The sequence below is a fragment of the Miscanthus floridulus genome, chromosome 3 (genome assembly GCF_019320115.1).
Source record: "Miscanthus floridulus cultivar M001 chromosome 3, ASM1932011v1, whole genome shotgun sequence".
NCBI classification, from domain to species: Eukaryota; Viridiplantae; Streptophyta; class Magnoliopsida; order Poales; family Poaceae; genus Miscanthus; species Miscanthus floridulus.
This window is the reverse complement of record NC_089582.1, coordinates 112,215,556-112,228,118: the sequence shown is the minus strand read 5'-3', so window position 1 is coordinate 112,228,118 and position 12,563 is coordinate 112,215,556. Positions and strand designations below refer to the sequence as shown.

Genomic DNA, 12,563 nt, shown 5'->3' with positions numbered 1-12,563 from the left:
ATTTTTCTGAAGCCTATAGGTTTTTCTACACATTTTTCAAGTTATCAGCAATATCAAGGATTAAATAAAGCTCTACAGAAAAGTATCTAAAAAATGACATGCAATAATTTTATCATGTAGATCTAGTGACAAGGAACCTAGCAAAATTTGTTTCAACAAATTTGGAGCCAAAATGAGTACACAAACATTTTCCAAAGCATTTAACAGAAATCTAAAAAATTATTTTTGAAATCCTTTTAAACTTCAGCTGACGAAATTGTTGGGTGCACCCAGTGCTGTGCACCTGGACCCGAGCCAGGGCACTAACGAGTGGGCCCTCGCGGGTCAACGACCCCACCTGTCGGCCAGGCCGAAGCAGGGGCGGCGCTGACCGGTGCGCACTCGCCAACGACAAGGTTCCCCAGCGAAACGGAGGGCACCAACGTGCTCCCCACACCAAGCCGCGTCGGGTAGAGGTGAAAAGGGAGGGGCGGTTCATCGGAGCAAAGCTTGCCGACGGCAATGGCGGAGCGGCGGCGCTGCCTCGCGGCGCGCTGGCCATTACCGGCTATGGCGCGGTCCGATGAGGCGTGCGCGAGCACGGCAAGGCAACGGCGGACCCGAAGCACGAGAAGATGAGGAGAGAGAGAAGGCGGAGCGACGTCATCAACATGGAGCCGAACTCCGGCGAGCGGGGGCGCGCGGGAGAGCGAGAAAGGAAGAAGCGAAAGGGCCTGCGGCCACTACCTTCTCCGTGCTGGTGACGAAGACGAGCGCGGAGCTGCAGCAGTGCGGGCAAGAGCTGCTGGCGCGAAAAGGGGGAGCTCGACGGCTGCAAAAATGGCGCGGTGGCCGCGGCGAGGGGGAGAGAGCGAGCTCGGTGCGGGCGAAGCAGAGAGGCAGCGCGGGAGAGTGAAGGCGAGCGCGGCGGGGTCAGCAGATGAAGGTGGGCGCGTGGAAGCGGAGGCAGGCCGTGGCTGCCGCGCGGCGGGCGTCGCCGGCGCATGGCCGCCACGCAGCGGTCGCGCTCTGGCGCTGTCGGGACGCGGTGCGCGCGTAGGCAGGCCAGGCGAGCAGGCCAGCGCAGAGGCAGGCCGGGCGCACGAGCTGAGTTGGGCCGAGGCGAGCGCAGCGCAGGACGGCGTGGAGCGTGGGCCGGCTTTGCCGTGGGCCGAGAAGGGAGACGACGGCCCGTGAAAGGAGAAAAGCATTTTTCAATTTTTGATTTTCAAGGAAATTTCAAATAGCAGTTTTCAAATACTCTTTTGAGTAAGAAAATGACTTCTTTTGAAAATGGCCCAAAAATAAAAGTTGCTTAGAATTTAATCCTCTACAACTTTGCTTTTATGACCAAAGTCCAATTCTTGATAGATTTTGAATTATAAAATTAAAGTTAATTTTAACTCAAAACCCTAATTTTATAGAATTATTTTTAAAGCAGAATTTGACAATAATTTCAATACAAACTTTGCTCCAAAAATTGCGCTAAAGAATTCTAGATGATTTACAATCATAGACAAACATGTTTTACTAACCTAGCAAGCATAATTTGGGCAAAAACAACTCTAAACAAGTTTATGCAACATTCATGTTTCACGAGCATGTTTCATATGTTTCGAAGCAGGGTTTTAGTTATTATTTATATGATTAGGCATGTATGATTAGGATGCTTGATGATGCATAATATGCATGATTTGCAGTGCCTAAATGCTGGCATAACACCGGGGTGTTACAGTCCCTTCTGTTTTAGGCCAGTCTTCCTCTGGTTTATTGGGCTGACTCACTCCACACTGCCACCTACCTTCTCAATCGTCACCCCACCAAAACCCTAGACGACCGCACCCCTTTCTTCGCTCTTTACGGCACACAGCCTTCCTACACTCACCTTCGAGTTTTCGACTATGCCTGCTATCCCAACCTCTCGTCCACGGCTCCACATAAATTATCACCTCGCTCCTCCTTGTGTGTTTTCCTCGGGTACTCATCTGATCACAAAGGATATTGATGTCTCGATCTTCATTCCAATCGGATCATTGTCTCCCTTCACGTTATATTCGACGAGACTTTGTTTCCGTTCTCCGAGTTGTCCACCACCCCCAGGACCTAAACACACTTGTGTTTTTGGATGATGCTGATGATTCCTCTTCGCCTATGTGGCCAAGAGTTGTGCCTGCAGGTACTCGTCTCCCTGGCGACATGGATGCCACACCTGGGACCCCTGGCGCCTCTCCCGCCGGCGGTGCGGTGCCTGACATGATGTCAGGTACTCCCGCAGCCCCCTCAGGTGGCGCTACTTCCACCAGTCCGCTGATGGTGCTGCTGTCCTTGCGGACTCAGTGTCCCAGGTTGTTGCCAGCGGCGCTGGCTGGACCACCGGCCGCACAACCACGACGACTCCGAAGGCGATCGTTCCTGTCACTAATGCGCACAGCATGCGCACCCATGGCAAGGACGGCTTTTGGCAACCCGTGGATCGCCTTCATCTCCACACGCTACCACTCCAGTACCTTTGTTCGTCTGTGCCGCTCTTTTAGATCTGGCCTGGCATCTTGCTATGCAGGCCGAGTTCGACGCCTTGCAGGCAAACGACACTTGGACCTTGGTGCCTCGCCCTCCTGGCGTCAACCTCGTCACCGGCAAGTGGGTTTTTCGTCACAAGTTTAAGTCCGATGGCTCTCTTGACCGCTACAAAGCTCGGTGGGTGCTTCACAGTTTCACATAGCGTCCGGACATTGATTATGATGAGACCTTCAGTCCAGTTGTCAAGCCAGCAGCCATCCGGATGGTACTCACTTTGGCACTGTCTCGCTCTTGGCCGATTCACCGGCTTGATGTGAAGAATGCATTTCTTCATGGCACTTTGACTGAGACAGTCTACTACGCACAACCGACTGGGTTTGTCGACTCCTCCAAGCCCAATTATGTCTATCGCCTGAACAAGTCACTCTATGGGTTGAAGCAAGCTCCTCGCGCCTGGCACAGTCGCTTCGCCTCTCACATTACCTCACTCGGGTTTGTTGAGGCCAAGTCCGACACGTCGTTGTTCATCTACTGCAAAGGTGCTGACATGGCTTTTCTTTTACACTTCGCCAGGAATTCTCCATGACAGACATGGGGCCTCTTCACCATTTTCTAGGTGTCAGTGTTCAGCGCAGAGGTGACAGTTTATTTCTCTCTCAGCGACAGTACATGCTGGACATTCTGGACCGCGCCGGTATGAGTCATTGCAAGCCAAGCAACACTCCTGTGGACACTCACTCCAAGCTTTCTGCTGATGGTGTTTCAGTCGCTGATCCAAGTCAGTATCGCAGTCTTGCCGGGGCTCTTCAGTACCTCACCTTCACTAGACCAGACATTGCGTATGTTGTTCAGCAGGTCTACCTGTACATGCATGACTCCCGGGAACCTCATTTGAGCGCTCTGAAGCGCATTCTCCGGTACCTTCAAGGTACATTGGATCTCGGTCTACACCTCCACCGGACCTCTCCAGCTGATCTCACTGTCTACACCGATGCAGATTGGGCGGGCTATCCTGACACACGCAAATCCACCTTGGGTTATGCGGTGTTTCTCGGGGACAATCTCATCTTCTGGTCGTCCAAGCGTCAGCCTACAGTGTCTCGGTCCAGTGCAGAGGCGGAATATCGAGCAGTCGCAAATGGAGTCGTCGAAGCCTGCTGGTTGTGCCAACTTCTGATAGAGCTTTGCTGCCCACTTCGTCGTGCTATAGTGGTCTACTGCGATAATGTCATCGTCGTTTACCTCTCCACTAACCTGGTTCAGCATCAGCGAACCAAGCATATTGAGATCGACCTGCACTTCGTTAGAGAACGAGTCGCCCTCGGTGAAGTCCGCGTCCTGCACGTTCCCACTTCGTCTCAGTACGTCGACATCTTCACCAAAGGTTTGCCGACATCCGTGTTCACGGAGTTTAGGTCCAGTCTCAATGTTCGCGGTGCTCCCAGTTCAGACTGCGGGGGAGTGTTGGAATGTAATATGGCGTGTGGGCCTGCCTAGCCTCCCACAGTGTCTATATATGTAAACGCTTACACAATAATACATTGAGTATTCCCTCATCCTATTCTTTCAGTTTTATGAGAGGTTGGTTTGTTTGTTTGTTTTTAAAAAAATCTCCTATAAGCGGCAACATTCCGCGGGCAGTGCACTTAAATTGACCCACCGCAGACACACCGCGACAGGCGCAAGAAAATCCAGAGTTCACACGAGCACGCAGTGACGCAGGCAGCCTGACGATCGACAAACCGAGGCAAAGGCGGCCACGGAACCAGCCAGCCCGCCGTAGGCAACAATCGCCCCATTGGCCCACCGCCGCGGCCGCCACCAGCTACATATATGTCCATCACAGCCGCCTCGCCGTCAATTCCGATCAGAAGAGTGGGAGTCTGGGAGAGGGAGGGAGGCAGGGAGCACTCCACTCCCCTTCGGTCCTCACCGTGTTGGACGTCGTCTCGGCGCTGTTGCTGAGGTACGTCCTGGATCGCGTTACCAACTCTGACGCTGTTCTTGAGCGCTCTCGTTTCCCTCCTCTATCAGTACCATGGTCCAAAGGATCCCACCTATCACCTACGTTCAGCTGGATGGTCCAGAGGATCCCAGCTATATATGTTCTTGAAATCTCGGTACTTCTCGTTCAGTTTCGTTCAGGACTTTCTACGGTTCGTGCGAGATTCAATGTGAGCGCCTCTCTCGGTCAGTGTGCTGCTGTTCGCTTGAACTTATCAGTCGGACTGTTTCAACAATAATATTTTTCTCTCACGATAAATCAGCACCAGTATCAACCGAACGGAGCCGTAGCCAGTACTGAACTGAAAGTCTGAAACCCCACTCGATCTGGATGGGTGCTTTATGGTTTTAATATTTTTTTGAGGCAGCTTTATGGTGTTTTTTTTTACGAATGACAGCTTTATGGTTTTAATATTTGCGCTTCTCGTGAGCCTCTCAGATACTGTCAATATTTAATAGCCGATGGGATCCATATAGGACTAATATTTGCGCTTCTCTTGACAGCTTTAACGTTTGGATGCCGGCCTCAGGCTGCCAGGCCAAATATTGGACGTTGACAGCATGCAAACCTACCGGTTTGGAATTTGCACGGTAGCCAAACTTTGGTTGGCCCAGCGCAAACGTAGGCGGCGTAGTTTATTTTTGTGACCAGTCTCCGGCCGATTCCATCCTGGGCAGCAGATTTTTGCGTCGAAATTTGCCCAGCCCAAGCTTTAGCATGAACTACCGTCAGCAATCAAATGCCCCTGTTTGCTTCTCTTATAATCCGTACTTTTTTAACTTGTTTTTTCAATAAATCAGTTGAAAAAGTGTTTCGGCTTATTTTTTCAGCGAAGCGAGCCCATGTGCACTAAGGCCTTTCTCTTCTTGGTACTCTTCGTACTCGCACAGTCGCGCTTGTTTGACATAGGGCGCGCTTGTTCCAGCGAGACATCGCCTCGCCTCGCCCGTGCCAGCGTATGTAGGAAACGAGCTGAGGACCTTGCCCGCTCGGGCGAGCCGATCCGGCTCTCCTACACGAGCAAGGCAAACCTCGCCAGCGCAGTCCCCGAGAAGTTTGAGCAAGACAAGCAAACGCCCATCTGTCCTCGCTATTTCCGGTCGGCGAGGCGACACAGTGCCGAGCGAATGATCCAAGCGCGCCCATAGTATCAGGGAACCCTGTTTTAATTTAGGTCCTATTTGAATTTACCCAGTTAACTATTAGTTATGTTAGCTAGAAAAAATCAGCTAATAGCTAATTATTAGTTGTGTGGTAGGTAAGACATTAGCTAAATTTATTAGCTAAAGATCCAAATAAGTCATCAGCTATTTTTTAGCAAGTAACTATATTATTCTTAGGGGTCCAAATAGGCCCTTATAATATGGCTCCAACGTTTAAAAGGCTTTGGTGTTATTTCTTTTCTTTTCTTTTTTTGTGAACGGTGTTCTTTCTTTTCTTGATTGTTGGGGAGAGTTTTGTGACATAGGAGAGTAGAGAGAGCACTGGTGTCTTTTTTTTTTTGGATAAAGGGAACTTTTGAGTCTATTCTATATTTTTTAGAACTTTTACAACTTTTCACATACGTTCACTGTTTTGTTTGTATGGCTGTTTGTTGATAAAATACCATCTCTCAAACCGTCTTAGCTTCGTACGGTTAAAAGTTCGTCAAAGTGTTGTAAATTTAACTAAATGCTCACATCAAACTTAAAGATTATGTTGGGTAGTACTTATGCCTATTATAATTATCCATCAAGTACTTCACACAAACTTTATGATTCATTTCAGGATAAGAAGCATTGCATAATTTGGAACCCTCAAAGTGGATTATGGGTCTCGTAGAACTATTTGTCACGGCATGTGTCCCAGTCTTTAACATGCTTCTGGTAACCGGTGTTGGGTCGTTTTTAGCAACTGATTTTGCTGGCATACTAAGCAAAGAAGCAAGAAAACATTTAAACAATGTAAGTAATGTAAGAGGCTGCACGAAAGCAGCATTTTATTAGTTGATCTACAACAAAGAGTTTTAACATATTGTGTCATAATTTTATCTTATTAATACTGGCCACGGGCCACAGCATCTAAAGTTTTCTATATCTTTTTTATCTTCAGATAGTATTTTATGTATTCAATCCCTCCCTTGTTGCAATCTATTTGGCAAAAACAATCACCATGGAAAGCTTGGCTAAACTGTGAGTATTCAATAATGGCAATTAAGTGGCTAAATGCTACCCTGACTATCTGGCATATCCAAATACTTTTTGTGTATTATTATAATTGTTAATGAGAGATAAATAAGAGGATTACTTATTTCCCCTAATTCAGGTGGTTTATGCCGGTAAATATTCTTCTTGCTTTTACCTTTGGTTTATTCTTTGGATGGATTGTGGTAAAAGTTACAAGAGCACCTGCGAAGCTAAGAGGCCTCATTTTGGGCTGTTGTTCTGCTGGTAACTAAGTGTACTTATACACCTTTTTTGCAATTATCAGTAAATAATGATTAAACTTCAGTTTTTAGATAAACATAGCGCAGAACCTTCAAATGCTTATTATTGCTATCTCAGATAGGCTAGATGCATGTCTATTTGCTCTAGGTTTTATTGCTTTGTGAAGGAGCAATTATTCCCATGGCTCTGGTTCATATTGAAGGGAATGGATCTAGTTCAGATTGGCTATGCAGAGCAGAACTTACTTCGGAAATATACATTCTTTATTTACCCAATCCTTTGAAAAACTTATAGGCATTCAGCTTGAAGCTAGTCAGAGTGATACTAGTAAATAGTCCAGCAAGGAAGCAAGATACAAGTGAAAAGGGACAACTGAAGAATCAAGTTTCGTTGTCAAAAAAACTTATGTTTTGCTATTAGATACAAGCTTCCGAACACTAGCTAGTACTCATTCCATTTTTTAAGACGATTTGACTTTTCTAGATATATATAGATTTTGCTATGCACTTAAATATAAATTATATCCAACAATATATTTAGAAAAGCCAAAATGTCTTACAATTTGGAACAGAGGGAGCAGAACGAAATAAAAAGCAACAACAACCAAAATATTTTTTGTTATCTTACAAAAGTCACCGTCTTTATAGTTTAGTGCGGCAGGACCAGCCAAAACTGGAAATCCTGATAGCCAAAGTTGATGCAAGTTTAGATTCAGAAAATATTTTTTGTTATCTTACAAAAGTCACCGTCTTTATAGTTTATACAGTGTGGTAGGGACCAGCCACTACTGGGAACCCTGATAGCCAAAGCTGATGCAAGTTTAGTTTCACAATTAGTAGTATCTTGTACATGTCAAGACAACCTTCGTTACTTGATATCTAGAAGCCAAAATAAGCTATTTTATTACCGGATCAGCAATTCTAAGGCTCTTTCTCTGAATATTTTGTCTGCTCTTATCTATGTAATGTTATGGCATTATTAAGATATTTAACCCTGATTAGACACAAAAATCAACTGGTCATTAACAGTGAAATAGGACGGATTTAGTACAACCCATATTTTGTCATTTCCTTATCTTTTTCAAAAACTGTTGTCAACTTGCTGGTCGAATGCAGGCAATTTGGGCAATATTTTTCTCATCATCATTCCAGCTCTTTGCAAAGAGAAAGCAAGCCCGTTTGGAGCACCTGATGTTTGTCAGGATATTGGACTAGCATATTCTTCACTCTCAATGGCTGTAAGTCAATTTCTACTCGAGTATTTAGTATAATTTCCAGTTCTTGTAAGCCTGCTTATATGCTTCTAATAAGTTGCAAGACTCAGTCACTAACGATAATGTGAGTGGCTTGCTGCAGATCGGTGCTGTTTTCCTGTGGTCGATTGTGTATAACATTGTTCGTGTCACATCAAACGTGACGGAAGGAGATGAAAATGCTCAAACAAATGAAACGAAAGTGTTAAATTCAGGAAATGCTACAGGAACTATTGCAGAAGAGAACTGCTCCACCTCAAATGGTTGCACCGATGAATGTACGCTCCCTTTGTTATCGACGAGAATAGTTCCAGCTAAAGATAAGGTTTGTCAATGCTCAAAGATCTTTCTTCCAAAGATTTTCCACAAGTTGCGCTACTCTATATGTTCTACAGTTTTGCTTGATTGCTTGCGGCACTATATAAGATTTAAAATTGTGTAGGCTTCAATGTTGGAGAGAGCACGGAAGGTTTTGTCATCAATTTCTGAAGCAGTTGACTTGAAGAGGCTCTTTGCTCCTTCAACCATTGCAGTGGTACACTGGTTTGATGCGCTATTATTATCATGTTTATTTTTCACTGAAACCTGATGATAATTGCTGCGATCACTATTATATTCACAAGATATCTCTGCAACCTTTAAATCGCAAAAGATGGCCATTTTGTTTGATCGCTTGTCTCTACTGATTTGAACATAATGATACAATGTATGGATCTTTTGTAGATTGTCGGTTTCATAATTGGAGGAACACCTCTGATTAGAAATGCTATAATTGGCGATAGCGCTCCACTTCGTGTCCTGCAGGAATCGTCTGAATTGATAGGGTATAGTTCTACACTTTCTTAACTTTGTCAATATACCTGGTCCTCTTGATCAGTTAATTTTGTTGTCCTTTTTTGTCGATCCAGTTGTGTTCATAGTGTGCATATCTAATCATTTTCATGGGTTATGTATTGAACAGTGGAGGAGCAATTCCATCCGTCACATTGATAATGGGAGCAAACCTTCTGAACGGTAACCCTTTGCTCTGATCACAAACAACAGTATCATGCATATAAATATAATGCTGAAAAACACATAAACTGAATCTGATGAGCACAAGCAAGAATGACGCGTGAAACTCTTATTACCAGGAGTACGAGGCGGTGCAAGTGTTCCACCGTCGGTGATAGCCGGCGTCATAGTTGTCAGATACATTCTGCTCCCGCTGCTCGGCACGGCGCTGGTGAAGGGAGCCGTCCGGCTGGGCCTCATCCAGCCAGATCCCCTGTACCAGTTCATCCTCCATCTGCAGTACGCCGTGCCACCCGCGATGAACATCGGTAATATGATGATGGAACATAGCAGTCATTTTATTTTCGCAGTTATTATGCGTGTTGGAGATGAGAAAAAAATATCGTCGTAGCAAGTGAAGTGGAAGCTGTATATATTTTTTCAGGGACTATAATGCAGCTGTTTGGCGTCGGGGAGAGCGAGTGCTCGGTGATCTTCGTGTGGGTGTACGCGCTCGCCTCCGTCGCTGTCACCATCTGGTCCGCCTTCTTCATGTGGACGCTGTCGTGAGCTCGCGGCAGGACACGCGAGGCCGGAAATGTTGTATTGACTCGATACAGTTAGAAATTTGGAAAATGGAATTAAAACGCCTCTGGTTTGGCCACCAGATAGACAGCCTGTTCGGGAGGCCGTAAGCGATCGTGGATTATTTACTGCTGCCTGGTTTGGTATGAGAGAAAAACACTATTCCTGGCTGGAAATTTACGATCGTTTACGAGCAAGCGAACAGACTGAGAACTGGCGGCGTCGATCGGCAAGAAGCACGTGCACGGGCGTGTCCTTCCTGCCCGCCACTCCGCACGCTTCAGGCACTCAGGTCGGAGACAACTGCAGCTGGTAACCTGCACTCCTCAGGCGACCCGTGCCATCCCCTCTACGTTGCACGCCTAGGGACCCGCCCGTGTTTAACTCCACCGCACGCATGCAGACCGCGCCGACGTGTGGCCACAGAGGCTATCCTAGCAGGTAGAGGGCGTCAAGATTCGTGCGCAGGGGCTAGGGGGAGAAGACCAATGTCGGTGGGGGCAGTGGCCGACGACTAGGGACGGCAGAAAGGGGTCGACGGGTGGCAACAGGGTGGGGGTGGCCGGGGCCGATGGATGCCGGAGGTGTGTGTGTGTGGGGGGGGGGGGGGGGGGGGGGGGGGCTAGGGCGGAGGACGCCGAGGGGCGGAGCTGGAGGTGCTAGGGTGCCCGAGGCCGGACCGCCATAGACGGGGGCGACGGAGGCTGGGGCCAGCGACTGGCGTGGCGAAGACTGGGGCGACGCCGGCACGGTGTCAGGACTGCAGCTGCCGGGTGGGGGCGGCATTGGCTTGGGGGAAACGAGGCCATAGGCGGCAGCGGCAGCAACAGAGGGGAGAGAAGGGATGCTTGAAGATTCGTGTTCCAGAGTTGAAGAATGGTTGAGATAAGCCGGCCACATATATCAGCCATGCCCCATATTTTGCGCAAGTACGTGGGACTGTAGGAGTGGGAATGGGACGCCTAGCCATCACAGAACGATAATACTCGGCCACGGTCGCCCGTCTGGTCCGGATGCGGCTCCACTCATCCGCTCGGCCGCTCTCTCTCTCTCAAATAAAAAATCCCATGCGCTTATCCTTCCGCTCCTCCACTCATCCGCTATGGCGCTCTCTCTCAAAAAACTCCACTGCGCTTATCCTTCCATCCAAATTTGTGTCATCCTCTTCCTCATTAGATTCCTTGCCTCCAAGGTCCATTTCTTTCTCGCCCGACACCTTCGCCCGCCTCAGGCCTGGACCCAATGGCACCTTGCTGCTCGCGGCGGCTTCTCCTGCCAGTCCTTGATGCGGATGCGGTGGCACACCATCTCGTCATTGAGCCACTCCCGCTCAGTCCCCATGCCCCCCTCCTGGTCCATGGTAGTGGGCACCACTCAGGCTCCGCGTCTCACGGGTGGTGGTGTGAGGATGTGTGGCAGCTTGCGGTTGAGGTTGCGGTTGCCGTCCTCGTTCTCCAAAGCTTGCTGGGTACCACAACCCCCACCAGGTAGGCCATGCTCATCGGCGACGCCATGTTTCAAGTGTTTCAGACGTTTCAGACTTATGTTTCAAGTGTTTCATCTAACTATTGCAAAAGTCGATCTAAGATGTTGCATATATTGCAATGCCAATATGTGGCAGAACCACCTAATTTAATGCCTCCCAGGAGTACTTATCTTCCATTAGACACTAAGTATTCAAGAGAGGACATTAAACTATGCAGTTCCGTCAAGCACACCCCAAGGGAGAACTAAAAAATCCACATTTTTCCATCAGGATCGTAAATGGGAGAATAAAGCTTACAACATTTTAGCCATTTCTTACATCACTTTCCATGCAACATCAGAGTATAATATTTATTGTTTATAGCAGTGGAATACAACCATGTTATCAGAGTTTTAATGGAAACAAAATCATTTAATGACAAGTTAAACATTAACATGATGATTCGTTATATACATCATAACAGGTTATAATTTTTTTTTATTGTAAAATATTTTGGGTGGAAGTTTCAAATAAACTCTATGTCCGCAACGTTAAGGAAATCCTCGCTGAGCCCACCAGAAGGTTTCCACACACAAGTGTCAGCTCCTCATGTTCCTGTCACATGCAACATGGTAGAACAAACCCTGAGTACTCAATTGTACTATGCAAGGCTTACCCGTTAGAAGAAAAGAAAAGACTCCAAGGATACGCGAGACTATCTGGCTTATGGGTTATTGCATCTACGGAAGCATTACTAAACGTGCGTCCTTATATTCAATTTCATTAGCAGTCATTATTAGTTCATTAACTAACAATTCTATGTGTCGGGTTCATAAACCCGGGGTTCCTCATGGACCGGCTTCTCAGCAAAGGTTCGGCCCAGCAGACAACATTGCGAATGACGCGCAACTCCTAGGTCGGTCTAAACACCTAAACGACAGGCCAGAAGGGCGATCCAATCTCTGACCAAAAGGCCTCGCTAAAGAGGAACAACGCCTGCTTTCGACTCCGGCCCACCTCTCCGACCAAAAGGCCTTGCCAAAGAGGAACAACACTCGCTTCTACCTCTCCGACCGGAAGACCTGGCCAAACACCGCTTCCGAACTCCAACCCGTGTCTCCAATCGGGGATGCACCAAACCCCTTTTTACAGCTCTTCTCCGACTGGCACAGTCGGAGCCAACTAGGACGAACCGACCGGGGACTCTCGCTCGGTGAGGACTAGGAAATGGACGGAGCAAGTAAGCCACGACACTCAAGTCAACCGCAAAACCAAGGACCACACCCTGTACACCTACAGGACAGTACCGACAGGACATGTCAGAAGAGTGCCCTGCAA

General features: G+C 47.6%; 2 protein-coding genes across 2 annotated transcripts; both read left to right on the top strand.

Moving 5' to 3' along the window:
• Positions 1-3,090: 3,090 nt before the first annotated feature.
• Positions 3,091-3,996, top strand: LOC136544225 (uncharacterized mitochondrial protein AtMg00810-like). Its single transcript, XM_066536454.1, has one exon. It carries the CDS (start codon positions 3,091-3,093, stop codon positions 3,994-3,996), a length of 906 nt encoding a protein of 301 aa, XP_066392551.1.
• A 256-nt stretch (positions 3,997-4,252) lies between these two features.
• Positions 4,253-9,868, top strand: LOC136546503 (protein PIN-LIKES 3-like). Its single transcript, XM_066538478.1, has 11 exons — positions 4,253-4,465; positions 6,272-6,447; positions 6,596-6,675; positions 6,809-6,933; positions 8,046-8,167; positions 8,286-8,507; positions 8,625-8,717; positions 8,906-9,006; positions 9,144-9,196; positions 9,316-9,504; positions 9,621-9,868. The coding sequence occupies exons 2-11, from the start codon at positions 6,313-6,315 to the stop codon at positions 9,743-9,745; spliced, it is 1,245 nt and encodes a 414-aa protein (XP_066394575.1). The 5' UTR covers positions 4,253-4,465; positions 6,272-6,312; the 3' UTR covers positions 9,746-9,868.
• Positions 9,869-12,563: the final 2,695 nt, after the last annotated feature.